Genomic DNA, 15660 nt, shown 5'->3' with positions numbered 1-15660 from the left:
GCCTCATGGAATAAAATGAAACCTGGGACACTGGGAAACCACATGGGATCAAGGGGTGCTTGTGACCCTGCAGGACCTCATGGAACCAAGGGAAGCCTGGGACACTGAGGAAACTCGTGGAACCAAGTGGCCTTTGTGACCCTGCAGAATGGCACAGAATCAACATTGTGACACTGCAGGGCTTCATGGAACCAAAGGAATCCTTGGACACTGTGGAATCTCATAGAAACAAAGGGCCACTGTGACACTGAAGAACCTCATGGAATCAAGGGGCCATTGTGACACTCCTGGGGCTTGTGGATCCAAAGGAATCTTGGGATGCTGTGGAACCTCATGGAATCAAGGGGCCATTTTGGCACTGTGGAACCTCATGGAATCAACAGTCCATTGTGACTCTGCAGGGCCCAGGGAAGCAAAGGAATCCTGGGACACTGTGGAATCTGACAGAATCAAGGGACCGTTGTGACCCTGCGGAGTCTCGTGGAGATGAAGAAGCCCTGGGAGACTGGAACCTCATGGAATCAAGGGACCGTTGTGACAGTGCAGGTCCTCATGGAATCAAGGGAACATGGGGACACTGTGAAAACTCATGGCATCAAGGGGCCATTTTGACATGCAGGGCTTCCTAGAACCAAAGGAAGCCTGGGACGTTTGGGATCGTCCTGGAATCGAGGGGCCATCGGGACACTGTGGAACCTCCTGAAAGCAGAGGAACCCTGAGACTGTGCAGAACCTGAGGGCAGAAAGGAGCCATCGGGACACTGCAAAACCTTGTGGAATCAAGGGGCCACAGCTTCACATCTGGGTCTCATGGAACCAAAGGAAACCTGGGACACTGGGGAAATTTGTGGAAGCACGGAGAGCCTGGGACACTGTGGAGCCTCACGGAATCAAGGGGCCATGGGGACACTGCAGGACCTTGTGGGGTCAAAGGGACTCTGGGCTGCTGCAGAACCTCACGGAGGTGGGAAGCTGCGTTGTGGGGCCCCCACGACGAGTGGCTGAGGCTGCTGAAGGAGAAGGTGAGTGAAGCCAATTTGCAGAACTGGAAGCCTTGGGCAATGCCACTGAGCCGCCTTGCCATGTTCAGTTACCATGGCAACCCTCATACATTCCCATTGCTATGGTCAGTTACCATGGCAACCATCATACAGTTGTGCTGCTACAGTCAGTTACCATGGCAACCAGTATACATGCCTGTTGCTATGCTCAGTTACGATGGCAACCAGCATAAATTCCCATTGCTACAGTCAGTTACCATGGCAACCATTATACACTGCCACTGCTACGGTCAGTAACTATGGCAACCAGCTCATATTCTTATTTCTATGGTTGGTTACCATGGCAACCATCATACATTCCCATTGTTGGTCAGTTACCATGGCAACCATAATACATTCTCATTGCAACAGTTGGTTACCATGGCAACCATCATAAAGTCCCATTGCTATGGTCAGTTACCATGGCAACCAGCAGACATTCCCACTGCAATGGTCAGTTACCATGGCAATGATCACACATTCCCATTGCTATTGTTGGTTACCATGGCAACCATCATCCATTCCCGTTGCTATGGTCAGTTACCATGGCAACCATCATACATTCCCATTGCTACAGTCAATTACCATGGCAACCATCATACAGTTGCGTTGCTACAGTCAGTTACCATTGCAGCCAGCATATATTTCCGTTGCTACAGTCAGTTACCATGGCAACCGTCATACGTCCCACTATTACAGTCAGCTACCATGGCAACCATAATACCTCCCACTGCTATGGTCAGTTACCATGGCAACAATTATATATTCCCGTTGCTACAGTTGTTTACCATGACAGCCATTATACATTCCTGTTCCTATGCTGAGTTACCATGACAACGATCATACCTCCCAATGGTAGAGTCGGTTACCATGGCAATCATCATACATTCCCTTTACTACAGTCAGTTACCATGGCAACCATCATACATTCTTGCTGTTATAGTCAGTTACCATGGCAACCATCATATGTTCCCGTTGCTATAGTCGATCACCAAGGCAACCATCATACTTCCCACTGCTACAATCAGTTCCCATGGCAAACAGCATACATTCCCATTGCTATGCTCAGTTACCATGGCAACCACCATACATTCCCATGGTACAGACGGTTACCATGGAAACCATCATACATTCCCATTGCTATGGTTGGTTACCATGACAACCATCATAGTTACATTGCTATGGTCAGTTACCATGGCAACCATCACACATTTCCATTGCTGCAGTCAGTTACCATGGCAACCATTATACATTCCCATTAGTATAGATGGTTACCATGGCAACCATCATACATTCCCATTGCTACAGTCAGTTACCATGGCAACCATCATAGTTACATTGCTATGGTCAGTTACCATGGCAACCATCAAACATTCCCATTCCTATGGTCAGTTACCAAGGCAACCATCACACATTCCCATTGCTACAGTCGGTTACCATGGCAAACAGCATACATGCTTATGGGTTTGTTACCATGGCAACCATCATATATTCCTGTTTATATGGTCAGTTACCATGGCAAACAGCATAACTCCCAGTGGTATGGTCAGTTACCATGGCAACCGTCATACTTCCCACTGGTACAGTCAGTTACCAAGGCAACCATCATCCATTCCTGTTGCTACGATCAGTTACCATGGCAACTGTTCTACATTCCAATTGCTACAGTCAGTTACCATGTCAAACATCAGAAATTACTGTTTCTACAGTCAGTTACCATGGCAACAATCGTACATTCCCATTGCTACAGTTGTTTGCCATGGCAACCATCATACATGGCCATTGCTACAGTCAGTTACCATGGCAACCATCATACATTCCCATTTGTACAGTTGGTTACCATGGCAACCATCATATGTTGCCATCGCTATGGTCGGTTACCATGGCAACCACCATACATTCTACATTCCCATCACTACGATCAGTTTCTATGGCAACCTCTTGGTTCTCCTTGGAGAGCAGCAGATGCAGATGAGCCTCCCTGTTGTCCACCAACCTGCCAGCTGTGCTCTAAAGGCCTGTGTCCCAAGGGCTGTCTTGAACAAGACCCTGCACAAACCTCTGGGACTCTTTGCATCCTGTCCTGGTGCCTTTCCAGTGAATTCCAGGGTTATCAAAGCCAACTGGAATGGGCTCTTTGTCTCACTCCACAATGTCACCCAAACCAGTCTCTCCTCTCACCCTCACCCACAAAAGTTCATCCAATTCCTTCATCCCCTAGAGCAGCTCCACAGGTCCCAGAAGCTCCTTCCCACTGAGGACACCTCTCTCCTGCTCTTTCTGTCCTGGGTCTCCTTGGCCTTCTCTCCCAACCCATCACAGCACCAAAACCTGGGAACTGTCTCAGCAGGCCTGGGCTGTTATTGCCTGCAAGTGGAATGAAGAGAGACTTGGGGCTGCAGCTCCTCCTCCTGTGCCCCACACGCAGGGCATTGGGGCCTGTCTGGCTGCAGCCCCTCAGCGGGGGCACCGGGGTAAGAACAGACTTGCAGTGGGGAAAGCTGCTCTGAAAGCCCCGAGAGCTGGGGTGGGCAGAGGCTTTGCTGACAATGGCCTTGGGGGGGACGTGCTGGGACTCAGGCCCAGGGGGAAAATCCCAGGCCTGATCCCTGAGGAGATCAGCACATGCTGCTGAAATGCTGGGGGAGAGAAGAGCCAGCAGAGGGAGGAGACAAGTGTGGACAGCCTGGGCTGATGGGATTTGGACTCGTGCCTGGCCCGGCCTTGGCTGGGCAGAGAAGGGAGAGCCTTTGTGTCCCTGCAGGGCTGGGATTCACTCCCTGCCCCAAAGGCCCCCAATGTGTCTGAGAAGCCCTGGGTGGTGCCTGTCCCACAACTGCTGGGAATGGGGACGGGGTCCCTGCACAGGCCCTGTGCTGTCCATGGCAGCTGCTGCACTTGTGCTGCAGAGCCCTGGCACCTCCCCTGGCACTACAGGCCCCTCTTTGGCTGCTCAATCCAGCTCAGCTGCCCTCAATTAGGTTCAGCATTGAAGGGATGTCCAGGAGACAACTGCCATTGTACTCTGAGGACATGTAGAAAATACCCTGATAAAGAACAGGAGAGAGACCTCTCTCCCTGTGCCACCTGACTCCATTTGGTCATCTGAGCACCTCTAGGGGCTGCCCTGGACAGAAGGAACAGTGACAGGTTCCCCTGTCCTACGCGTGGGCCCCTTCTTGATGCCAAATTTATGCCCCAAAGAAGGCGGAGAGGAACTGCTCAGAGACAGAGTTTTCAGTCTATAAGCAGGAGGTATTTATTTTCACGGCCGGGGAACAGCCAGGTGCCCTGGACAAACTGCTTCAATGAGGAACTTTCAATTTGAGCTTTTATACACTTTTTGCTAAGCGATTACATCACATATTATGAATATTCATTACATTGCAACATCTACTTTTAATATTCATAACAGGCGGAGTTGAGGCGGAGTTAGAGGCGTGGTCTTCAATTTGGGGAAAACTTGGTGGTAGTTCCGGTCTTCCTTCATCATGAACCTGCTGCCCTCACCATCACCATCTTCTTAAACTTCTGAACCTTCCCTAATTTGGGTAGTTTCCTTATGCATTTGGCAGGGTTTCCCAGTATCTGGCAAAGGTGCTTAACTGCTTGGCTTGTCCCTCTTCTTATCTCTCTTTGTTTCCCCTCTATATGTCCTTTTTTGTGTGTGCTAGCATTTTCTGTTCATGTTTGTGTTCTTCTATGTCAGGGTGTCCTGTATCCTAGTGGGTTTATTGCCTCCGCTATTTCCTAATACTGAGCTCTATGTGCTTTGCTGAAAGCTTGCAGTTTGTGCTTAACTCTCTCTAATCCTTACATTGCTTTACTAAAGTCACTTTTCAGGTGTTACCTGGCTTCATTCTGCCACTGAAGTTGGCCAAAGCAATGTCCCAGCAGCCTCCAAGAAGATCCCACAGCTCCTGCCCTGTCCCTAGGAACTGCTCCATTGAAGCCTGCAGTTCCCAGCAGGAATCTCGGTCACCTCTGGTCCCTCAGAAGGAACCAGGGGTTTGTGTCCCAGCAGGTCACTCCTGGCTTTGGTCTTCCTTCATTCCCATGGGAGCTGGGACAAGGAGTCACCTGCAGGGGCCTGTTTTGGGCCCACTGAAGTGGGGCAGGAGGAATCCCAGCCCATAGGGGTTGTGGAGGGAGCTGAGTGTCCTGGCCCCAGGTCTGCAAAGCCACAAGGAGACACCTCTGTTGACTCAGCTGAGTCCCTTCCCTCAGGGCAGCTGAAGGAGATCCCTCCTGGGCACTGTCTGGGTTTCCTGTCTAATGATGGGACATGAAAAGGGGACTCTTGAACTTAACTGTGTGTCTGTTTGGAGAAATGACAGTGCTGAAAGAAGTGTCTGTGCCCAGCTGAGAGAAGGAACATCATTATTTCCTTCAGCTGTGTGCCAGCAAGTTCCCCTGGAGCCCCAGGGACAGCTGGAGTGAGCCCAGAGGGGCAGAGAAAGGGCTGCCTGGGGCTGTTGCTGTGCTGCTGAGCTGGGCCGGGCTCCTGGCACACAGGGAGCTCCTGGCAAGCAAGAAGAGCTTCAAAGAGACAGCTCTGCCCAGGAGCAGCTCCTCTGCACAGCCCAGCAGGGCTGAGGGCACTGCCTGCAGCACCCAGGGCACAGGAGAGAAGGCAGAGAGATGAGAGGCAGCCTGGGCTGGGAGGTGACTGAGCTCTCACCATAAGAGAAACCTTCCCAGGATTTGAAGGAAGATTTCTCTGGCTGTAGGAAAGTTCAACTTGCCTTCCTGGAGGCATCTCCTGAAGCTGGCACATCCCACAGCTTCCAGGATCTTTCAGCAGGACTCTCCCAGTTGCTGCAGTGCAGGGGAAGTGGCCATATGGCAGAGCAGGGCAGGAGCTGCAGGCAGCAAGGGCAGAGAGGAGAAGGGAGCAGGAGGTTCAAGGGATCCTGGGCTGGGAGGACAGGGCAGAGCTGCTCAGGGCAGGAACCTTGCCAGCCCTTTGCCACGGTCAGGCTGTGGCTGCAGAGCAGTGCAGGTGAGTTCCTGCAAGTGCCTCTGCCAGCTGCCAAATGGCAGCAGTGGCAGGAGCTGTCAGGATGGCTCTGCTGGATTTGCTGGGGTGCAGCAGGAGAAGCTGCTGCAGAGCAGGACTTGCTGCTGCCCCCTCAGAGGCCCAGGGCAAGAAGGTTCCCTGTGGCAGGTCTGGCTGTGGGGTGGGAAGGTGGGGGTGCAGCCAGGGGTGGCCAGGGCTGTGGGGCAGAGCAGGGTCCTGCCCCCAGGGCTCTGTGTGCTGGGGCAGGGACTCTGCTGCCTGCCAGGGGCAGCTCTCAGCCCGGCCAAGGAGCTGCCACGGGGCTGGGGGAGAAGGGGTGGGTGGAAGGAGTGACCCCTCAGGGCAGGGCAGGGCTGGGCAGGGCCCTTCAGCTGCAGGCTCAGGGCTCCTCACAGCTTCAGCTCCACCTCCTCCATTTCCAGGGGCCCTTCTCAGGAAGCACATCCCCCCAGAACACCTCCCCCTTCCCAGCTACCGCAGGGGTCTGGGATCTGCTCTGCAGCCCCTGCCCAGGCAGAGCTGCCCCTGGGCACTGGGCTGGGGATGGCTCTGGCAGCACTGGCAGGGAGCTGAGCTGGGCACAGGCAGGGGCTGCTGGCAGGAACAGCTCCTCACCCAGAGACAGGCAGGCAGGGAGAGGCAGCTGCTGCCACAAGGGCTGGGCAGGGGGATGGGGGCCCCTCCCTGCTGTCCCTGTGGCACAGATCCCTTCCCTGAGCAGCTCCTGCCTGGGCTCCTTTCCCAGCCTAAGCAGAGCCTGTGCCCTCAGGCCCACGGGGGCTGGGCTGTGCATTGCCCTGCAGCAGCCAGAGCCCAGGCAAGGACAGGGCCCTGATTTCCAGCTGTCTCTGGGTGTCCCTCCTCCCTTGGCAGCAGCACTGTGGCATTTCACTGCCATCCCCTGCTACCTGGGCTCTCCTTGTTCTCACCATTGGATTTTCTGAGCCAGTGTGGGGTTTGGGGGGGGGGCAGATTCCTGTGCAGACCCAAACCCTTTGGGTGCTGCTGTGGGGATGTGTCTGTGGCAGCAAAGTGCCCAAGTGCCCTCCAGGCACCTTCAGGGTATTCAGCTGTTTGCCTGGGTGTCCTGCAGGGCTGCAGGTGCCCTCCAGAAGGGCACAGCTCTGCCATAGGATCTCTGTGCTGCACAGGATCCCCCTGGAGAAAACTCCTCAGGGCTAAATCCATGGAAATGCTCTGGGCAGCTGCAAGGAGCATTTTGTGTCTCACTCTGAGAGGAGAGAGATGAAAAGGTGAGGAGTGTGTCAGTCTGTTCTTTGGACATGGATTCCTGGATCTCTGGGCAGTTTCTTTGGAGGGGAACAGTTGAGTGTGATGCTCCTACAGCTCCAAGCTGCCAGCACAGGGCAGCTGAGCCCAGGACTGATGGGCAGAGCAGCTCTTCTCTCTGCACTAAGGGACCGTCCCTGTGCCCCTCAGAACTCACAAGAGTTGACCTGCAGTGCAATAGAAATGTCAGGGATTTCAAACCTCCACAACCTCTCCTAAGTGTGGCAGGTGCAAGTGGGTGAACAAATCCAAAGAATTCCCTCAGCTCAGTCCTTCATTTGGGCAAATTGCAAACAGCAAAGCTGAGAAGCTCTTTGATGTATCACAAGTACATTTAATTTGAGATCACCCTGCATTCCAAGTTCCCTGTCCAGCAGAGCAAGAAGGAGTCCCTGGGAGCCCATCACAGATTTCCTGCTTCCAATGGTTCCCTCAGGCAGCAAAAGGCAGAGCTCAGGGGAGGGAGCTGCAGGGAGGTCTGAGAGAGGAGAGAGAGCCTGAGAGTGGGGTGGCTGAGACGGGTAATGTTTGGCTGCAGAAGCCTGGTCTAACTCAGCAGTGACTTTTCCTCCTCAACAGATCAAAATATTCTGAGGCAGGAGTAAATGTCCAACAGCAGCTCCATGTCCCAGTTCCTCCTCCTGGCATTGGCAGACAGGCGGGAGCTGCAGCTCCTGCACTTCTGGCTCTTCCTGGCCATCTCCCTGGCTGCCCTCCTGGCCAACGGCCTCATCCTCAGCACCGTAGCCTGTGACCACCACCTGCACACCCCCATGGGCTTCTTCCTGCTCAACCTCTCCCTCACAGACCTGGGCTGCATCTGCACCACTGTCCCCAAAGCCATGCACAACTCCCTCCATAACACCACAACCATCTCCTACACAGGATGTGCTGCACAGCTCTTTTTCTTTCTGTTCTTCATCTCATCAGAGTATTTCCTCCTCACCATCATGTGCTACGACCGCTACGTTGCCATCTGCAAACCCCTGCACTACGGGACCCTCCTGGGCAGCAGAGCTTGTGCCCACATGGCAGCAGCTGCCTGGGCCACTGGGTTCCTCAATGCTCTGCTGCACACAGCCAATACATTTTCCCTGCCCCTGTGCCAGGGCAATGCCCTGGACCAGTTCTTCTGTGAAATCCCACACATCCTCAAGCTCTCCTGCTCACACTCAGGCTACCTCAGGGAAATTGGGCTCATTGGGGTTAGTGCCTGTTTAGTGTTCGGTTGTTTCATTTTCATTGTTTTCTCCTATGTGCAGATCTTCAGGGCTGTGCTGAGGATCCCCTCTCAGCAGGGACGGCACAAAGCCTTTTCCACGTGCCTCCCTCACCTGGCCGTGGTCTCCCTCTTTGTCAGTACTGTCATGTTATCCCACCTGAAGCCCCCCTCCATCTCCTCCCCATCCCTGGATCTGGCCCTCACAGTTCTGTACTCGGTGGTGCCTCCAGCACTGAACCCCTTCATCTACAGCCTCAGGAATCAGGAACTCAAGGACGCACTGAGAAAAAGGATGACTGGATGCTTTTCAGGAGCAATCAAGTGCCTGTTTTCTGGTGTGTAGCATTGAGAACTCCTTAATGGCCCAGCCTTCCTGCTCAGGTTTTTTGTGGAGGTCATTGGGTTCTTCTTGCAATAACTTTCTCTGCAATTAAATTTTATTTTTCATCTGCCTTCTAATTTAGTGTCTACCCATTGAATTTGACCCAGAGATGTATAAATTATGAATTGTGCTCACTGAGTATTTAAACAAAATAAAGGACCCTGCAGTGCCTTCTTTGTCCAAGACCCTTCTTCTCACATGTTCCCAAAGGACAGCACACTGCAGGACAGGGGGTATTTGCAAACGGGAAGGGGACAATAATCCCAGCCCAGCAGCACTGCCAGGGAACAGCAGGGCTTGGTCTTTGCAGAGCTGCTCTCTTGCCACTTCCACACTGTCCTCCTGAGCCCCTTTCTTGCTGTAAGGCCTGAGGGCTCTCTGAGCACAGTCCTGGGGGGTGGAAGCCCTTGGAGCACAGGCAGGGACAGGCCCTGGGAACTTGTGAAGCAGAGCTGGGTTCCCTTCCAGCATCTTCAGGATGCTGTGGGATATTCTGAGGGCAGGGCATGTGTGCACACAGTTTTGGACTTAATGAATGTGCATTCAGTTTTGAACTGAATAAATTGTAGTTATCCCCAGGAAATGTTTAACATATATTTCTATTTGCATAATTAATTTAATCCCCTTCCATCCCTCTCTCCTCCTCTCTCAGCCTTCACCAAACTTGAACACAGTACAAACTGTTGTGAGAATACTTCTGCCTGAGAGAATAGCAAAGAAACTCTACAGAACACCCAGTGTCTGGGACAACCGATTTAATGCTTTCACTAAAGCAGGAGAAATGACAAATAACAATTATTTATATGCATGAGGTACCAAAAAACACAGAGTGAACAGTGTAGGTGGGTTTAGACAGAAAAGGGCTAGAGCATCACTCATCTCATTCTCAGGCAGACATTTCAAATAGATCTAAGGCAGCAAAATCCCTTCCATTAAATATGCAGCTGACTACAAGAAGTCCCAGGTGAATAGCACAGATGCAATGTCAGCCTTCTTCACTTCTCAGTCACTTCTTCTGTCCCCTTGCTCCAGGGCTGCAACTCTCCTGCAGTGTCCCCATGACACTCCTGCTCTCTGCTTTCCAGGTTCCATTTTCAGATCCAGTCTTCCCCTCCTGTTCACAGGGACATCCTGTGAGTGCTTCAGAGCTGCCATCCTGGGGCAGCTCCTGCCCAGCGTGGGCAGGCACAAGGTCTCTCCAGCTGCTCCTCTCCCCTCCCCAGTGCCACTGTTTCCTGCAGCCTCCTCATCCCTGCCCAGCACAGCCCTCCTGGCACAGTTGGACACAGCCCTTGTTCTCCCCCCTCCTCAGGCACCTGCCCAACCCCCTCAGCTCCAGCCTGATGGCCACAAACCTTCAGGGCAGGGAGGCACTTGGGAAAATGCTGAGGGAACCTTTCAGCTGCACTCCAATCCAATTGGAGGGGTTGGCCTCAAGGAAGAAATCCCTTCTCATCCTCCAGAACCACCAGGACAACCTGTGTTGTGTCCTGGGCACTCCTCTGTGGGCTATGGAAAAGGTTTTGGTGTCAGGGATATTGAGAAGGCTGGGCAGTGTCACTGGGAGACCTCTCCCAAACCCTTGGAAAGGCCAGAGCCAGCCCAGAGCTTCCTGGGGCCTTGGCAAAGGCAGACATGGAACCAGTCTGCAAACAGGGCAGCAAGGAGGGTTGGCAGAGTTCCAGACTGCTCAGGCTCAGCAGGGAAGGGGATAGGGCAAGTCCTGCTGCAGCCATTGCCAGGCATGGGAAGGACAAGGCAGGGATTGCAGAACCCCTGTGGGAGGGAAAAGAAGGGGATGTTGTGTGCCCAGACTTTATCAAGGCCCTTGACATGGTCTCCTGTGGTCTCCTTATGGTCAGACTTGTGAGAGCTGGACTGAAGAAGTGGAAGATGTGGTGGGTGGGAAGTTGGCTGAATGAAGAGTGTCCAATAAAATCCATGGTACAAAGTCCTCTTGGCAGCAAGTTCCTGGTGAAATCCCTTAGTGATCAGCCCTTGACCACCAATGCAGAAGATCTCTCTATATAATTGGACAAAATGTATTTTCAAGTCCTTTGTGGATGATGCCAAATTTCAGGGAGCCCTTGAGCAACCTGTCCTGGTTTAAAGACACATATTGGGGTGGGAACTCTAATAAAATGAACTCACTCCTCTTTTATTCTCCACTAGTACAAGGAGACAAAATACAAGGAGGTATAAGTGAAAAAAAATAACAGTTGACTGACAAGAAATATAGCAGCAAAACCAGCAACACCAACAGAACAGTTCAAAAACAGAGAGAGAAATCACTTTGTCTCTCCCACCTGTCCTGAACACCCAGGATCAACATGAGCCTCCCTTTCCCTTTTGCATCCAGGGGAACAAAAAACAAAAATCAAACCAGGGGAAAGAGGGGGGAAAACAAACTCGGGGAAACTCTCTGTTCTGAGATGAGTTGTGCTGCCCAAGAACACGCTGACTCCAGAGGTGTCCAAGCGGGGCAGAGCCGGCGACTCCGGTCCGTGCGACGGCGGGGGGAGGCAGCGGCTCTGCTTGATTCCATGGAGTTCTGGGGAGGCACAGTGGGTGCCATGAGACTCTTCAGTGCCACTGTGACCCCTTGGTTCCATGAGATTCCACAGTGTCCCTGCATCCCTTTGGTTCCACGAGGCCCTGCAGTGTCACAATGACCCTGATTCCATGCAGTTCTGCAGCATCAGAGTGGCCCATGGATTTCAGTAGATTCCACAGTGTCCCAGGGGTCCTTGGGTTCCCTGAGGCCCTACAGTGGCCCCTTGGTTCCATGAGGCTCTGAGATGCCCCAGGATTCCTTTTGTTCCAAAGAGACCCCACATGTCACAATGGCCCCTTGGTTCCATGAGAACAGTGTCCCTGCATTCCTTTGGTTCCATGAGGCCCTGCAGTGTCACAGGGCCACTTGATTCTGTGACGTTACAAAGAATCAGAATGGCCCCTTGATTTAAGGCCAACTGCACATGGGGCTGCCTTAGGGGTGTGTGGGCACCCAGACAAGGGAGTTGTCACCCCCCTGGACTCAGCCCTGGGGTCACCACATCTGGACTGGTCTGTCTGTCTGTGAGGTTCCCCATTGTGGAGGAATGAGGAAGAACTGGAGAGGGTCTAGAGCAGATCTGACAGGATGGAGCTTTTCTCCATATTGGAAATAGAATGAAACCTCCACAAAGAGCAGCATGGAAGGTTGGGACTGAAGGCAAGAAAAAGAAATGTCACTCCATGGGGACCCTTGTGCTGCAAAAGGTCACCCAGAGGGGATCAGGACCAGCCCATGGATTTGTTTTTCAGGGAACAGCCAGAGCTGGTGCAGAGACATCAGGGAGGGTCTAGAAATGCTGCTGGGAGGGGGTTGGGAAAGCAGGAGGGGTGTGTGCAGCCTGCAAGGCCAGAGCAGCAGCAGGGCCAGGGCAGGACAGCCTGCAGGAGAGATGGCCAAGGGCTCTGGCAGGGCTGCAAGGCCCAAAGGCACCCAGGCCTTTGTCCCCTTGCCTCTGGCAGCTGCCTCTGCCACTCAGGCCACCACAAGCCACTTTCCTGGCAGGTTCTGCACTTGGGTTCTGCCTCGCCCCTCCCTCAGCAGCCTGGCAGGGGTTGCCCAGTTTTGGGCCTTTGTTGTTCCTCCCCCTCCCATCCCAGTGCCCCCCAAACAGCCCTGAGCCAGCCGGGAGGGACAGGATCTGCTGGGCCAGGGCCTGGGGCTCAGGCCTTGGCCTTTGTGCTCCACAAAACCAAGGCAGGCTTTGCTCAGCATTGCAGGGGCCTGCCCAGAGCCTTGGTCTGCCTGCACTCCTGGCCTCCAAGGAGCTGCTCCAAGGAGTCCCTGGGGAGGCTTTGGCAGTGCCTGCCCTCAGTGGGGCCCAGCAATGCTTCAAGGCACTTGCAGTTTGGCTTCTGACTTCTTCAGCAGCTGCTTCCATCTTCTCTCAGTACGTGAGGATGATGGACTCATCTCTAAACACACTGTGGGGCTCATTAAAACACAGAAAAACACTTTCTTTCACTTAATTTAATTGTCTTCATGTCTTCACGACATCAACAACTAATTAGAGTTGTTTTGTAGTTTAGCTGAGGAGGAAGATTTTAAAGTGGAAGTCATGAAAAATATAATTTTTGATGAAAGGGAATGATTTACACAGAGCCTTGGGATGCAGGAGCTTCAGAGTGCAAAGGATTTGGACACAGATAAGGGGGCAAAAGAGATTAGTAGCATTTAATTATTGACCATTTGAACAGTTATCAAGAGATTCAATTGCATTTGCTACAATTTTAACAGTGACTGAATTAGAGACTGACAAGAACATTCACCCCACAGTCAATTCACACCCACACCCAGGCAGAGATGTGTGGACACATCAAGAGCTGGGTGGGTAAAGGTCCCTTTCCAAAATTGTCCTTGTTGTCAGGAAAGCACACCGTGGGGCTCATTAAAAACCAGAAATCCCTCAGGATCTCTTTGTCTTCCTTTAATTGTCTTTGAGACAATTTCAAAACAAGTCTTCAATATTTGTATTTTGGTTTTTTTAATTCAATGTTGGATATTTTTTAATTCAGGGGAGAGGTGATAGAGGTGTTCTCCAAGTGATCTTGATGCTGAGTGTCTCCTCAGGAGATCCACACTCACCCTGGATGATCAACCTTGCACCTCACCCCCCAGCCTCACCAGTTCTGACATGGCCCATCTTGGACTGATAGCTGATGCAGCTCCAAACACACTGTGGGACCCATTAAAACACTGAAAAACAAATTATTTCCCTTCCTTTGTTTGTCTTCAAGTCTTCAAGACTTCTACATCTAATTGGAGTTGTTTTGTAGTTTAGATAAGCAGGAAGATTTCAAAGTGGATGTCACAAAAAATATATGTTTTTTGATGAAAGGGAATGATTTACACAGAGCCTTGGGATGCAAGAGGGTCAGGGTGCAAAGGATTTGTATCCAAAGACAAGGGGGCAAAAGAGATTAGTAGCCCTTAATCATTGACCAATTGAACAATTATCAAGTGGCTCAATAGCATGTGCTACAATTTCAACAGTGACTGAATTATAGGTTCACAAGGAACAACATTCCCACCACAGTCAATTCACACCCACACCCAGGCAGAGATGTGTGCACACATCAATAGCTGGGGGTGGAAAGGTCCCTCTCCCAAATTCTCCTGTTGTCAGGGAAACACTCCCACCAATCCCTTTGTGTTTGCCACCAGACAAGGGTCCCAGCTGGAGGAGTGTTTGTTGAGGGGATCAGAATTGTCCTGGGCATCAGCGCCGCTCTTTGGAGTGTTGCAAACTGGAGGGTTCCCGAGCTGGGAGAGGCTGCCAGAGGTGTCCCACTGAGAGGGAGGTGCTGGGGAGCTGCCAGGGCCTCCCTCAGCCCTGCTGGGTGTGGGCTCCCAAGGGGACTGGCTTTAGTTCTCTGCTGAATTTCCATCCTGGTGTCAGGAATGACTGGAGTTTTTAAACTATTTGGGAATTGTATCCAAACTGTACTGTTCGGGTCACAATTCAGGCAGGGAATGTTCCAAGGCTTTCATGGGATGACTGATTATCCTGTGTTCCCAAACTGTTCCACTCCAGATTGTTCCCACCTTTATCATCCAGGAGCACCTGGTCCAGTCGAGGGACACTTCCCCACAGCCCTGGTCCAGTCCAGGGGCTCTTCATTGCTCAGCTGGTTTGGTCAAGGCTTGTCAGGAGCTCCTGAGATCATACTCAGAAGAAGGATGGGGACAGACTTAGTTGTAATAAGACAAGTGATAATGGTTTTCAACTGAAAAAGAGCAGATTGGAACTAGATATAAGGAAGAAATTTTTTACACTGAAGGTGATGAAACACTGGCACAGGTTGCCCAGAGAGGTCATGGATGCCCCACCCTTGGAAACATTCAAGACCAGGTTAGAAATGCTGTGAGCAACCTGATCTAGTTGAACGTGTCCCTGTTCATTGCAGGGGGTTGGACTACATGACCTATAAAGATCCCATCTGACTCAAACTATTTAGGATTCTATAGTTCTTTCCTACAGAGCCAAGGCTGACAAGGCTGACACAGGTTTCAGACCCAGCTGAGCATCCCCTTCGATGGCCCATCTGGCAGCTCTGCTAAAAAGCTGCTGCAAAGAACCTCCAGACCTAAAGGAGCTTTTGTGCTGGGCTCAGCTGTGGCTCTCAGGGCTGGGGGTTGGTTCTGGCTGCCAGGTGCCCACCAAAGCTCTCTCTCACTCCTCCTCCTTCTCTGCCCACCTTCATGCCTGCAGAGTTATTTCTCCCACATTTCTCTCACTCCTCTCTGGGTTCCAGCACCCTGGATTTTATCCTTTCTCCAAAGGGTTATCACAGAGGTATCTCTGGAATTGCTTTTTGGCTCAGCTTTGGGCACTGGCTGGTCCATTTTGGAGTTACCTGAAACTGGCTCTCTCTGACAGAGTCAACTCTTGATCTCCTCTTCCCTAAGGGAAACCTGCAGCCCTCTCACTGCTACCTAACCTGATCCACAGGGTCATTCAAGTGCCCAGGAATACAGGAGGTCATTGATCCCATTATTCCTCAGGCTGGTTAAACAAGACTTTGTCCTCTTCCTGTCCCTGACTGCAGGTTCTTTCTGTCAGAGCAGAGCTGGGCTGGACCTCAGCTGTGCTTTGCTCCAGAGCCTGCTGGGGTGGGGGAGATGGCAATGGAAGAGATGGGTTGGACTGGA

General features: G+C 52.1%; 1 protein-coding gene and 1 long non-coding RNA gene across 2 annotated transcripts in view; both read left to right on the top strand.

Moving 5' to 3' along the window:
- Positions 1–15660, top strand: part of LOC135405712 (uncharacterized) — a 958894-nt gene that overhangs the window by 834057 nt on the left and 109177 nt on the right. The window lies entirely within an intron of this gene.
- On the top strand, positions 7956–8915 carry LOC135406353 (olfactory receptor 14J1-like). Its single transcript, XM_064640759.1, has one exon. It carries the CDS (start codon positions 7956–7958, stop codon positions 8913–8915), a length of 960 nt encoding a protein of 319 aa, XP_064496829.1.

The sequence above is a fragment of the Pseudopipra pipra genome, chromosome W (assembly GCF_036250125.1).
Source record: "Pseudopipra pipra isolate bDixPip1 chromosome W, bDixPip1.hap1, whole genome shotgun sequence".
Lineage (NCBI taxonomy): Eukaryota > Metazoa > Chordata > Aves > Passeriformes > Pipridae > Pseudopipra > Pseudopipra pipra.
Note: the sequence above shows the minus strand (reverse complement) of the source record. Positions and strands in the feature narration are given on the sequence as shown.